Below are 14766 nucleotides of genomic sequence, written 5' to 3'. Positions count from 1 at the left end.
ACAGAAAACTGTTTAAGCATAGAACCTAGGTCTAAAAGCAGACCTATCAGAAAGATGGAGAGAAACAACTTAATGATCCAGTATGACCCAGAATGACACAGGAACTTATAATGGCTTTGGATCAACAGTACTCGGCACATGGTAGGAGTTCAAGAAAGTTTTGCTGACTGATGAGTGGAAAAATGAGGCAAAAATAATGCTCGAGCTAGAGTACTAGATATACTTACTTCTTGGAAGTTTCAAATTCTTATTTTGGGAACATTTCTATTGCTCTGAGTGCGATGGAAAAAAATAAGTAGGAACAAAAATCTAGTCAGTCGCTCACTCACCTTTTTACTTAAGTGGGGACCATTCGCCCCCCCAATGCCTCTCTGCACTGATGGTGGTACTTGATACACATCTTGTTCCTGGGTACTATGGCCAGTGGGTACTTGGTAAATTCCCTGATTTTGGTAGGAAGGTGGCACTTGGTAGACGGTGTCTCGAGAAGCACCCTGTGGGTTTGGTACTTGATACAGCTTCTGTTGGCCGAAGGTCTGCTGCATCAGTCCAGGAGCTGGCTGGTCCTGGCTGGAAGAGGTCTCTTGCACAGGGCCAATCAGAAGCTTCACCCGGTTGCCTGGGACAATGCCTTGACGACCATGCAAGGAGCAGAGCCACCATCCTTCCAGTCCTCCTGTGTTCTGCTCTATGACAGTCAGGATGTCTCCCTTGCGAAAGGCCAGTTCCTCAGCACACTCTGGGACGTTGTCGTATAAGGCTCTTGCCATAAGATTCTAGGAAGGAAAGAACAGAGGGAAATCACGTTAGAATATTAGCTCAGTCTCTTTAACACCAAAACCCAGGCTCTTACAGAGAAGCACACTTCCTTGAAGGGAGAAAGAAGAAATCTGAACAATAGCCTGTAAGGAGAAAAACAGATGGTGCAGACAAAAGACAGATACATACGTACTGTGTCTGCCACCAATGACATCAGACTGCCTCCTCGGAAAAGCCTAGAACACCACAAGAGTTCTTTCCTCTGGCAGTAGATGCTGTGCCAAGGAATTATGAGTAGCACTGTTAAAGAGTTAGAGAATTGTTCACTATATAAAACATTTTCTTCTTTTCTTCAAACTAGCTTAAGGAATAAAATATTCCAATATATTCAGATGTACTCAACATTTTCATATATTGGAGGTAAAAAGAGTCAAAGAAAATCCCAATTAACAAACAGCACAAATGGCATTTATATTTGGTGTTAAAATGGAAACAGAAGTACACTTATATATGCCTTGGCAGGGCTTAAAAATTCTCATTCTCAGTTGATCAAGAGGTCCTTGAACGCAGGGAGAATCACAAGCAAGAATTTCTTCCATGACAATCAAGCACGGAGCATACATAGTGTGATAGTAGTCTACATCTCCAGATTTGATGGTGGGGAGCTACAAAGAATTTATCACACGTAGGTAGATGCCATCTCTTTCTCTTTTGGTCTTTTATTCAAACCTTTCCTGAGGGTCCCCCTCACCCTGCCACTTTATAACTTACTTCTTGAATCTAGCCATTCACATCAGAAAGGCTATGCCTTCCTCTTTCATGGGCCCAAAACACTTTCTCTCTTTGTATGAAGGTCTGTCTGGCACATTCAGTACTGAGCAGACAGCCAAAGTAGGCATTCAGCAGAGAGTGGGCAGGCAGTACGTGCTGACATTCTTGGAAGCCTTTCAAAGGCTCCGAAGATTTCATTTCTTGGCGTGAGTAATGTTTCGCAGCACGATGGCAGCCATCACCACATGCCTGCTCCTTCCCAGCAGAGTCGTCAGGGAACGTTGTAAATTCATCACAAGCACTCGGAAAACTCAGAGGGATCTCTCTGTGCTTCACTCAAGTGTCTGGATGCCCTGAGTCACGGCGACAGTGATTATTTGTGGGAGAAAGAACTGCCGACTGGATGGAGCATGTTTGTGACTTTACTTATTTGTGGAATTTTTGGCAGTTGTTGTTTGGACTTTTGCTCACTGTTTATTTCTCTAGAAATGTGGACTTGATCTTTTAGCCTCATGCTTTTCATTCCTTTATAACTGACATACATTAATCATCTCCTCCTGTACTATAACCACAGGTCTTGTGCCACGTGCTGGTTCTCTGCTATGGAGTGGTCGTGCTATGGAAAGGATCTCCCCTCTGGTTGGTGGTTGGGAAGGGGTACTACATTTACTCTGTTAACCAAGCTCTTCTTGGTACAAGGACTTAACCTGAGGAAAGGAGGTAAAGCCGTAGATGTCAGTACCCAGGAAGAGTCCTGATGCTTTTTAAGAATAAGGTTGAAGTCCTTGTTCTCGACGGTTTTGAGATCCAGGAAGTATATGACGTGGACAGGTGAGCGGTAAGAGAAGCTAAAGGGCAACTGAGGGGGTTGTGTTCCAGGTGAAGATTTTACTTAGTATTTATATTCTAGGAAACTTTGTGTTCCTTCTGACAATTGAAAGTTCACATTCATAAAGATAAAATCATGCAGCATTCTATCGTGGTTGGGGAACCATTTAAGGATGTGTCATAATCCTAAAATCTCCTGTTTCTCTTCTTCCATCTTTTGGGTGTTTTGTAATTTAAAAGAAAAGTCATAGAGTTACAGAAGACAAGATTCTGGTCCTTTGTACCAAAATGACCTGAAGGACATTACTCCACCAGAGTTGTATGTGATTATAGAGCAAGGAGAGAGCTGACCACTCTGGTCCTCATCCCTTTCTTTGGGGCCCATGCAACAATTAGGAATGGCTGGTAAGCTAGCCCCAAGATGAAATCAGAAGTCATAGGGTTGGGGCCAGTTCTACAGCAGCTAAGGGTGGATAGCTGTGCAATTATATTGGCAACAAAGAAGGGAACGAAGAGAAACAGAAAAAGGTAGAAAGGCAAAGAACTAGAGACCTACTCAGCATAAATAAGCTGGAGGCATTTGGAGTTGGGTCACTGCCATGGAACTCATGAAGCACTGAAGCAGAGCACCGCACCATGCTTGACTAGTGGCAGAGAGAAAGCCCTGTGTGAGAGTTGTTCTGGATGTTCTTTGTCTCCTGTCCCAGTGACCTTCCCTCCACCTGGTAAACAACATGCTAATGTTTCTAGATGTGCCTCAAGAGCTGCTTCTCTGGGACAACTTTCAAGCCTACTGTCCTTGCTAAGAGAGGAGGCACCGTGGGTGAGTTCCCCTGACTAGTGTCCAAGACTTCCCAGCAGTCCTCCCTACTGTCCACAGAGATTAGGACTGAGAAAGAGAGCTTGGCATGGCTGTTAGTGCAGGCACCCCAGTGCTAGCCTGACACCTCACACAGATAGATATCCTTAGCCTTGGCTGAACAGGAGTGACTTATTTAATACCTGTGCAAGCCACAGAAAGCCAATGTCTATACCCAGCCACTCTCCCAAACAGAAGGTTACAGCTTCAGAGACCTTTAGAGAACACCTGGATCTAACCTGTCTTACAGATGAGGAAACAGGTCTGGGGAGGCCTTCATTTGCCTAAGGCCACGCTGATGGTGTCAGACAGGAGAAGAGGTCTCTTGGTTGGGGTCTCTTGGTTCAATTCTCTTTCCAGAACTCTAAGCCACCTTAGCTCTCTAAGGTTCCTAGAGGTTCTCTAAGCTCACATGTGTTCCTAACTGGGCTCAATTCCATCATACAGAAAAGCTCTGAAGATGAAAATTCTTCTAGTCATGTCTATAGAATAAATACTTTCTTGGGGTCTGGGGTCCTAGCTGTGTGACTGGGGCAGATTACTTCTCCCCTTTGTGCCTTAACTTCTTATCTGTAAAATGAGAATGCAGATAACAGCACCTACCTTAGGGGTTTGCTGTGAGGATGAGTTAATTCAAGTCAAGTACTTTCACATTGCCGGAGACTTAGACAGCTATTACGACTATTTATTTAATTGGCTGGATAGCACTTTGGCTTTGGGCCTCAGTTTACCTCCTCTCAGTTCTCAGTCAAGGCTTGGTCCTATTCGAATGATGCTATTATATATATTTTTATACATATCTGATATTTCTCTCGCTCACAATTACATTTCAAGAGATGTATCTTGAAGCAATATTTCTCTGAATTAATAATGAGTTCTGGTCACTGCAACCTCTTGTCAAGTATTTGTCTACAAATAGCAATAATGAAACTATTGGTTGCATTCAAGAGAACTTCCGAGACAAAATAATAATAATAATATTACTGGACAAATTATGGATAAATCTCATTAGATTCCAGCAGAGTACAATCCATCAGAAAGTGGGAAAAAACATGGGTAAGGACCCCAGCTTTTGAAAATACTTGGTGTGTTGGGGCAAGAGTTCAGCAAAATTAACTATACCCAGAACACAAACCATCTCATTCAAAAGTGGACATGCAACTCATAAAGAGGCAAATCAATAGTTAACTACTATGGCTAGGAGAAGGTGGAGGGACCCTCTCTTTCAGTGCAGAGGTATGATTCCTTAAGGCCACAAAGTCAGAAGGTGATTATCTGAATAACTTAGAAAAACCCTGGAGAGGCAGTTTGTCTATTCAAGATCTACTCTTTCTCCCATCCCCCCTGGGATATTTATCTTTAGGGCAGAAAAGATCAACACAGAAACAAACCAAGGAGAGATAAGAGAGCTATGTAATTCTATATCCAGTTGGATGGTTAGCTTGAGAGATTGGCAGTTGGAAATGCAGCTAGAGCTTGGCAAAGCACCCAGTCAGGGCCCAGAAGTTGAAAGCCAGAGGAACTTGAAACAATTATAGTCCAACTCTTTCACTTTACAAATGAGAAAAATGAGGCTCAAGAAGTTAATGATTGGCCAAGTCACCTGGCAAGAAGGTCAAAGAGCTGAGACAAGAATTCAAGCCTCCTGTATCCAGCTCCAGAGCTAGGATAGTATGGAATAAAGTCAAGTACGTCTGCTACAAAAGCTGTGGTTCTAATCAGGATTGGAAATTGGCATTTAGAGTCATAAATCCTATTTGAGGGCACCCTAACATTAGTAGCTTCTAGTACTGATCCCCACCCCAATCTTTCACTTTTTTCCACCTTTAAAAAAATTTTTTTTATTGAGGTAACATTGGTTTATAACATTATATAAATTTCAAGTGTACATCATTATATTTTGATTTCTGTGTAGATTACATCAAGTTCACCACCCAAAGACTAATTACCATCCATCACCATACACATGTGCCCAGTCACCCCTTTTGCCCTCCTCCCTCCCCCCTTCCTCTCTGGTAACCACCAATCTAATCTCTGTCTCTATGTGTTTGGTTGTTGTTGTTGTTTTTATTTTCTATTTATGAGTGAGATCATATGGTACTTGACTTTCTCCCTCTGACTTATTTCGCTTAGCTTAATACCCAAGGTCCATCCATGTTGTCGCAAATGGCAAGATTTCATCTTTTTTTTATGGCTGAGTAGTATTCCATTGTGTATATATATCACATCTTCTTTATCCATTCATCCCTTGATTGGAACTTAGGTTGCTTCCAAGTCTTGGCTATTGTGAATACTCAATCTTTCTTGAAACTCTCTTTTGGCTTCCATGATACCACTTCCTGGTTCTCCCTCTTCTCTTGTTCTCATGACCACTCATCTTTCTTTTCCTTCAGAGTCTAAAGTTTGTGTTTTTTTTGCCCATCCCTTAAGTGATCGTGTTCAAAAGAGATCTCTCCTTTGTGCTTTTCTCCTCTCTATATGCTTGCTCTTTGCAAGAAATCTCATCCAAGCTAATGGTATCTAAACACACACAGACTCAGATCCATAGCTCCAGCCTAGATATCACTTCTGCACTCCAGCCCCATATATCCAATTGTCTAGTGGTACCTTCACTTCTGACTCAACAAGTGCAAAAACCTTTCTCCTGCTTTCTCTCTTAGTTAACAGCATGCACACAGCTGCCCAAGAGAGGAGCCTCAGCAGTCTGCTGAGTCTCTTCCCAACCTGAAACCCAATGAACTCGGACCCTACTCTTCTCCTCACCGCCACTCCTAGTTTAGGCCCTCAGCAACATTTTGGGGGGAATATGGCAATTGCTTCCCAACTGTTTTTCTTGCCTTCAGCCTTTTCCCACCTCAAACCCATCTTCCATATAACCAGAATAGTTATCTTTCCAAAACCTATCAAATTATTTCCCTTTCTAGTTCTCTGTAATAGTATATCTTACAGTATGACTTATAGTAACCCATTCAAGACTGTGAACTCCTTAAGTTCAGCGAGGCTATCTTATTCTGATGGCATTTCTAGAACTTTAGCCCAGTGTCTGAAACAAAATATACGCTCATTAAATGTTTGCTAACTCGAAATGGATTCTGAACTCTGATTTCCTGGTTCTCTACAGAGAGGGTGAAATTGTTTTCTAAAGAAGTCAGCGAGATATTTGGTTAAAATTTTCAGATGGACACGGGAAGTTGAACTAACTAATGGAACCAAAAAGACCAATGATGTGTCCAAGTCACGTAAGCCACACAGCCAGAGAATGTGTGAGACAGCAAGCAGGAAAGCGCCCGCCCCTTCCTATTAAAACAGGATAATGACGTAGATGGGGAGCCTGAATCTAGTGTCCACACCACTGAGCAAACAGGAAGGCCAAGAGGAGCTGACTACCCCAGCCAGATCAAATACAATGGTCTCTGTAAGAGCCTTTTCTCCCTTCAGTGTAGCAACCTACATCTGGCAGCAGGTGACTGAGCACCATTCATACTTTGCCAGAACATTTGGGTTCTGCTGGTCCTGGTTTCCAAGCTATGCCTGAGGAGTGGGAAGAAAATACAGTACAACTAGCCAGAACAGCGGGTACAGAGAGCTCTAAGTTGCATGACAGCTTCCGCACCATCCCCCACACTTCCCTGCCTTTTTTTTTTTTCCCACTGCTATCAGAATGTCAAGAAAACGTATTACTCCTACTGCCAGGGAAACTATCTGCTATTCCAAATACAGAGAGGTGTGACTTGTAATTTCCATGACTATTCATGCTGTTCTTTGGAGAGAAATGAGACACAATGGCTGGTGCGTCACCACACTAAGATTGATAGCATCATCAATGGCCCAACTTCCTCCTATTATTTTTACTTCATTCTATATTTGTCATGCAGGAGCTCCTGCCAAGGCCTCAGGGCCACCACATTGCTAACAACGTGACTTTCCTGTACCCAATCCCCCAAACTTTAGCCTTGGACTCTGGCAGGGTGCGCACGCACACACACACACACATACACAGGACAGATCCTGAGAAACGGACACAAAAAAGAAGGAAATGGCCATTGTCAAGGAAATCAGTCCTAAAGGAAGCGGCTAAGGGATGAGCATCACCAAGGTCAGTCTCAGGACACACTGGGGAAGAGAAAGAAAGGCTCCTGTGCTTTTGTGCCTGCTGACAAAAATCAGCTTTGGTCTGAGGGCCATCAAATCACTTTGGCTTCCTCTCGCCATCACCTTTAAGATACAGGGGGATGTGGAATTTCCCCAAAGAATCAAACAGCTATAGTCAGAAAACACGGATATCTACAAGTGTCTGGATTTCAATTCTTGGAATACTTGATTTACACCTGGGTTCTTTCATTGGATGATCTGGAATGCTGAATTTTTTAAGAGTTGGATCCTGTGGAATAACTGTTAAGTAGCAGACATGAAGCTTTCATGTTCAGGAATTAGAAGATATGATAAATAGCACATCCAAGTTTTTTCTCAGCAATATTTGTTGATTGTGATCCAACATACTTTTCATTAAGTGATAACTAGCCACAGAAAGGCAGCAGCAGGATCCTGCTAGGTCCCACTAGTCCCTCGTCATACTTCTAACTCCTGGTGAGGAGTGTCCAACATGTGCCACCAAAGATTCCTCTGGCACCTACACCACATTTTAGCCAATGATTTTCATTCTCTGGAAAGTGCTTCTAAACCCCTAGAAAGCTGACATGAGTATCTTGGACCCTTTCTGAATATTCATGTCATTTACTCTGCCCCAAGTCCTCATGTTTTCTTAGATTTTCCAGCCTTGTGAACTTTAGCTATAGCATTCTCTTTTGAGCATTTCTGAATGGGAGATGCTTTAAGAAATGTGACATTAGACACTTTTTTCCCAAAGGTACTCTTTGGCATGCAGCCCTGACATGCACTGTGGGGCTGCACCCTGTGCATGGTCTCCTGTAAGGCTCCCAGGTTTGGAAATCTTAACGCCTCTTCCATATTCATCTATTCCTGTTTGATGAGGGATCGTTTAGAACCTAGCATTACTTGGGTGGTTCATATACCAAAATGACACTACTTCTTGAGAGTTAGTGAGAAGATCTGACGCTCATTGCAAATTTGGATATTTGGATCTCAGAAAGAATTTTCGATCTGACCAGATTTGGTAACATCATATGGGCAGCATAGCTGTGAGATTTAAAACGTGTGTCTTCAAATGCTGGATTCCTTTCCTTTGCTGCACTAGAATGAATGTCATCTATTCCCTCTTGACATAAGGTTGATGCAGGACAGAAACATTCATATGCTGGGATTTGTTTAGCACGGAACCAACAAAAGCCTAGAGCAAATCCTTTGTTTCATATGAGAAAAATTACAGATGGGTTGTTAGGCAGGCATCCATGTATGCATACACACGTGTATGTGTGTGACTTCACGTCAACTTCTATTATTTCTTAGTTGTAGAGCATGAATTTGCTGACAGTATTTGAGAAAAATAAATTAGCTTTTCCTCAAGTGCTTTTCCACATGTATAAATAATACATGTGTCATACAAGCTCAATTTTCCACTCTTCTGTGGCCTTTGAGATTTTCTTAAGCAACTCCTGAGGGTCTTAAAGAAGGAGGAAGAACCCTAGGTTTCTAAGGGTATTAAAACCAGAAGTCACCCATAGCTTGACCAGAACCAACTAGACTAGAATTTTAGACTAAGAAGGGATCCTAGAGATCATTCTAACCCAATCTTCTTGTTTTACAGCCCAGAGGGTCTCCTATTAGATTAGCAGCAGAGCCAGAACTACATCTGGTTCCTCTCTTAATCTAGGATTGTTTCCACTGGACCAGGATGTGCTTCCTGAGAACCTTCTCCATCTTAGAATTTAGAACTGTTGCTATTAAGCCTTGGAATTTATAAGCATTTGTCCCAGGTTGCCTGGTTTTGATAGATTTAAGTACAATATATTATTGGCAAAGGATCAAAAACATGAGGCAGGCACAAACTCTTTTCTGGGTTCTGTCCCTAGATAAATCTGACAGGCACCATATAATGATGAAGACTTGACACCCACTCACCCAAAAGATAGGTTTTATTAACACTAAAACAACCATCTGGATTCCAGCCAACATTACAGTGTTGGCACCGGATCACATCTATCTGCCTGTCTAGACAAATCCCTCTAATATCCAGGTACTTGGCGAATGAGAACTAAGTTATAAAGGAGCATATATAGGAGACTCCAGTCCACTCTAGTACAGTATGTTTCCCAAAAAGATATCATTTCTCAAAAGTCAAAGCACACAAGTTATAACATCTAATAACGTATTTGAAAGAAGGGAAGAATCTTCTTATTTTTACATTCCCATGTATCTTATCTTCCTGCACCAATATATGCAGCCCTCAGGTACGAAGTTATACCTAAACCCAGCAATAGCAATACGTGCACATACTAGCAACCCTCGTGTGTCTCCTAGCCAGAGGCCAGCTATGTAACTTGGATGCCACCGCTCATGGGAACTCTCTTAGATGTCACCTGACCTAGGTTTAATACCTGATTGCTATTATCCCATGAAACTTGTGAGGCCCTCAAAGAGTTTTAAAACAATGGATCCATACACTTGGCCGAGAGGGTGTATACAATCGTATGCTGTCAGCATTGCAACTGCAGCGTTGTCTCAAGAAAGAAACTTTAGGTGCTGCAGCTTCTCAGCTAGAAGAGAGAGAAAAGATGGCAGGAACAAATGGAACAAAAGCAAACCTCAGAATGAAACTGTTCAATGGCTAGGTATATAGACAAGCACTTACATGTATATATCATACACCAGTTTCTGAGAATAAAATAGCTTTCTTCAAGGCCCAGTTCTAAATGCATGTTCCATTATTTTATATATATATTTATATACAATAATATACATATATATGCCAGAGAAAGAATTCAGAGAATTAAGGTTGCCTTAGAGATGGTCTGATGGTTTTACACGTGACCAGAGTGAGACTCCATACTTCTTAGTATTTTGTGGTATTCACTTGAACGAATTGAAACTAAGCATATAAGAGGAAGTCTGTTTTTGGTTACGTCCTGTTACGTTAAGCTCAACCTCAGTCATGATAAAATTATGCCAACAGTTCTATAGTTGTATTTTTGTGCTTCTATCACATAAAACCAGTAAGGCAATTATTTTTAAGCAGAAAGAAGTAGGGGAGATTAGACCAGTGTTTCTTAACTAGGGGGGATTTTGTCCCCCCAAGTGACATTTGGCAATGTTTGGAGACATTTTGGGTTGTTACAATGTGTGTGTGTGTGTCCCTGGTAGCTAGTGGGTAGAGGCCAGGGATGCTGCTAAACATCCTATGATGCACAGGACAGTCTCCCACCACAAAGAACTATCCAGCCCTATATGTCAATAGTGCTGAGGGGGAGAAACCCTGGATAGAGAATTGGACGCTAAACTGAATTAACAGACTCCAGTTTCAGTCCTCACATTGTAAGACTAATGACAAGGAAATCACTGCCTTTTGTGCTTCTGTTTCCCCATCTGCAAAATGGGGATCAACATGTTCTTTATAATAATATTATGAGGAGTCATGAAATTATATATGTGAAGCCCTGATTTCTTCAGAAGAAAGGATCTCTATAAAATCAAAGCACAGTTATTATTACTGCACTATTATGAGCTCATGAAATTGTGTCTTAAGAACTGGTCTCTTCCCCCTCAAAAATAATTCCTCCGGGAAAAGAAAACAAACCAGAAATGATCTCATCATGATTACACCTGCCACACCAAAAACAGACACAGTTCAGAGAAACTAAATTCTTTCCCTCCAGCAGTGAAGTAAGCTGCATCTGTAATTAAGATCCTAATAAGGGAGGCAGAGGCCTGATGCATACGCTGCAGGCTATGAGGCGCAGAGCTTAAACGCCAGGTTTAAAACAAGAACAACTGAAATACAATCTCCCTCGCCACTTAACACTCTCAGGTGTTCTCTGCACGTGTCCATATTGCACAATGGGCTTTCCTTCATTTCTAAAGATGCCTATTTCTGCAAGGAAAGAAGAAAAAGACCACCTTATTATTTACAAATAAATTTTATTTATGGCTCTATATGAAAAATTTGCCTGAATCTACTTAAGAAAAGCCTCTTAGATAATTTCCTGTCAAAAGCCTGCCATAAGGGAAAAGGGATAACACCCTCAACAGCTGATTGATCTCTGGAGCAGCTCATGTTGATTGTCTAGAGTGACCACGTGTTCCTGAACTTTCTAAGACAGTCCTAGTTTCAAATATCCTTCCCATTGTCAGACCATATGTCCCATTTTTTGGGTTTGTGAAACATGGATACACACCCACAGAAATTATATACATTTTAAACTAAAAATAAAAGATAGGCATGCAAGTATATATCTTGCTAGTGGGTCTGCCTTGGTTGAATTTAGGATCAGGGAGAAAAAAAGATAGGTACTGATAAAAGTCTTCGATTCAGTCAATGGACATGTTCTCTAATTGACAAGATGATCTTTATAAGGAAACAAGATCTATTCCAAGGGCCTCTGGGCCTCTGTGAGATTGTCTACAAGTCCAGCTTCACAGTGACCGGGGTTACTAAGAGAAAGAATGCTGTTGGGATAACTGTATTCCTGATGTTCCCTTCCCTTACCCCCCTTTAAGGGCATGCTCATCGCACTTAGCTCTGAGTGAAAAAGGTCGGAGAATCAGAGAATAACATGGAAGCTCTATCCCAGATGAGCACTCCAGGGAAAGAAGACTTCAAATTTTTGCTACGTCAATGCTGCTGTGATGTACCACAATACTGCTGGTCCACCAACCCATTTCCTGCCAAATTCTAAGTCATACCACAAATGATGCATCGACAAAATTCATCAACAGATTACTGACATGTCCTGTTAGATACTAAAGACTCTGAACTCCAAGAAACGTGGAGTTCAAGAAGTGTCTAGAAACGTCTAGAAGTCCTCTTTATGTCTTCCCAGTGTGCTGGCTTTGCTTGTTATGGCTATTGGGGGTTGAGGGTGGGGGGAATCCTAGCTCATTCTTTCAGAAGAACATAGAGCCTGGGGACAGAGAAGCCTAGATGAGTCCTGAGTTCACCACATCTACTGTAGGAGTGAGGTGCTAAATTAAGGGTAACAATGAGAATCAATGAGATTAAAGCTAATACATCATTACCAAGAGATAGCATAGGGTTTCCACATAACTCAAAGAAATTAGGAAAAATGTTAATGACACATCATACTGTCTAAATACATGTTGTTTTAATAAATAGAAAGGTGATCTGTTCAAATCTTAGCTTTATATGCCTTCTGGTTACTGCAACTTTCTATTGAGCTTCACCAATATTCCTCCCCTCCAATGCACATAATGAGTAAAGAAAAGAATTCAAATTCAAAAGGAGCTATCAAACATTTTTGTGCAAAGTTTGCACTTTTACATATCCATGTAATATTACATATTCATCACTCAATTTTATTTCTAGTAACCATAAACATCAACATTCCACATAAGGAATATTTTTGCTAATATCTTATAACTATTCTCTTGACATATTAGAAATATCAGGAGGAATTCTCACTTGCAACATACACACCAAGATCTGCAAAGGAATAAGATACCTCCAAATCAATGGACCCAGCCTTTGAATAAGGATCTTGAACTACCTACTTAAACACCATTTAGCACCATTAATGGCTGGGGAGGAGGTTGGGGGCAAAGGGACTAGCTCTTTTTTTTAAGAATAAACTGGTATTTGGTGTTCATGATGGGGCCCAGGCATACGTATTTGAAAACATTCCACTGGCAATTTTAATATCTCCATGATCAGATGCCCCACCCCCACCTCAACCATGAAAAATCACTATCACACACATCACTACTCATATTTTCTGGAGTGCCTGTTCCATCTTCCTCAAAGTATGTGCCTCAATTCACCTAGATCGCGTTGTTTACTAAAACTACCTCCTAAAAGAAATCACTTTTTCCAGTGGAGGGTGCAAAAGGTCACCAACAAGGCCATTTATCTCAAAATGAAGATTCCCCAGGAAAATAGTCTTTTGCAGCTAGGCTGTAATGTTCCTCAGGCGTGCGGAGTCCTCATTAGCCAGTAAGAATTACCGCAGGGAGATGACTGGAATGTTTAAGTAAATAAGATGGAGTGGGGTGTTGTTGATGAAGTACAAACAAGTCTTTCTTTGGGGGGGGTCCCCTTTCTATGCCCATATTCTTTGCGATCATCCATTGCCTAGGCAACTGGCAGCTATTCCCTGCATTTTCAAGTGGGAAATATAGTATTTCTCCCCGTGGCCCTGTTTTGTTTCTCTTGGAAAGGAGGCTTCGTAATTAAGTCTATATGTTACTGCAGAGTAACGTCATGGTCCCGGCGGCTGGCATTTCAAACCAATTTGTTTAGGTTTCTTTCTAACCCTAAAACAATCTAAAAATAGATCACCAAGCTCTCTTACTTTACATTGATGTCACTCTAATCGACCACAATAGGATAAGGGACATAGTTTACCCCGATCTTCTGTACCCTCCAACTCACCTCCTTTGCGTTTCACCTTTGATTTTTCACATTGACAACTTTCTTTTTTCCTCACTAATATTTTTGTTATGGATAAAAAATCCTAGCGAATGTTTCCTCTTAAATTTTTACCTATATAATGCTTCTATATCTATATATGTGTATATAGATATATATCTTATAATGCATCATATAATGGCTGCCATTTTAAATGCCTACTATGTGCTAGAAACTGATGATTTTCATATATATATCCTTACAACTGTCTGATAAGACAGATATTATTACTCCCATTTTATAAATGAGGAAACAGAGGTCCAAAGTAGCTTGCCTAAAATTTTACTGTTAGGAAGTAACAAAAGTGGGATTTGAAAACTCATGTTCTTTCCACTATGCCATTCAGCGTTCAGACTCTTTTTAATGGCTATTTGTAGAAGTATTTTATGTAATTCAACCTTCAATTCAATATCTATTGAGTACTTACTATGAACAAGGTCCTGTACTTTCAAGAATATCAAATTGTATTAATAACAATGAAGATACCAAGTCATTAATATATTAGCAAGTGGGCACATAGCTATGCTGTGAAGTCCCTATGTCTGACATGTGCATTTCTACAATACACACCGAGGCCTATGGAATACTAAACAATACTCAACCTTCTTAACCTGGTAACTGGGATTTTGACATAATACTGTCATCAAGTCTTGAGTCCACACCATTCTTTCAACATCTATTGAGCATCTGCTACATAAGGAGAGCTGGGGCCGGCTAGCACTGTCTACTTACTATGTGCCAGGAGCCAGGGTAAGTACTTTACATTCATACCTTATCTTTTGTAGGCCTTAGAATAACAGTACGAGGGAGTTATTATCCCTATTTTACAGATAAGAAAACTGAGGCTCAAAGAGCTTCACTTGCCTAAGTTTACAGAGCATTAAGTCACAAGAAACAGAAATGCCTTTCTCTAAAGCCCACCCTCTATCTTGTCTCTACTACAAGAACATTTAAGGCGAAGGCCCTGCCCCCTCAGGGCCATAACAGATCCTAG

The 14766-nt window shown here is 41.2% G+C and overlaps 1 protein-coding gene across 2 annotated transcripts in view; it reads right to left on the bottom strand.

The window, feature by feature from the left end:
- Positions 1-14766, bottom strand: part of NEDD9 (neural precursor cell expressed, developmentally down-regulated 9) — a 175177-nt gene that overhangs the window by 26426 nt on the left and 133985 nt on the right. For both annotated transcript variants that reach the window (XM_058555265.1, XM_058555264.1), the window contains one exon: positions 330-776. In XM_058555265.1, coding sequence (XP_058411248.1) covers positions 330-776 — 447 coding nt within the window. The remainder of the gene's footprint in view (positions 1-329; positions 777-14766) is intronic.

The sequence above is a fragment of the Diceros bicornis genome, chromosome 14, assembly GCF_020826845.1.
Source record: "Diceros bicornis minor isolate mBicDic1 chromosome 14, mDicBic1.mat.cur, whole genome shotgun sequence".
NCBI lineage: Eukaryota > Metazoa > Chordata > Mammalia > Perissodactyla > Rhinocerotidae > Diceros > Diceros bicornis.
The sequence above is the reverse complement of the archived record's forward strand: the minus strand, read 5'-3'. Positions and strand labels throughout refer to the sequence as shown.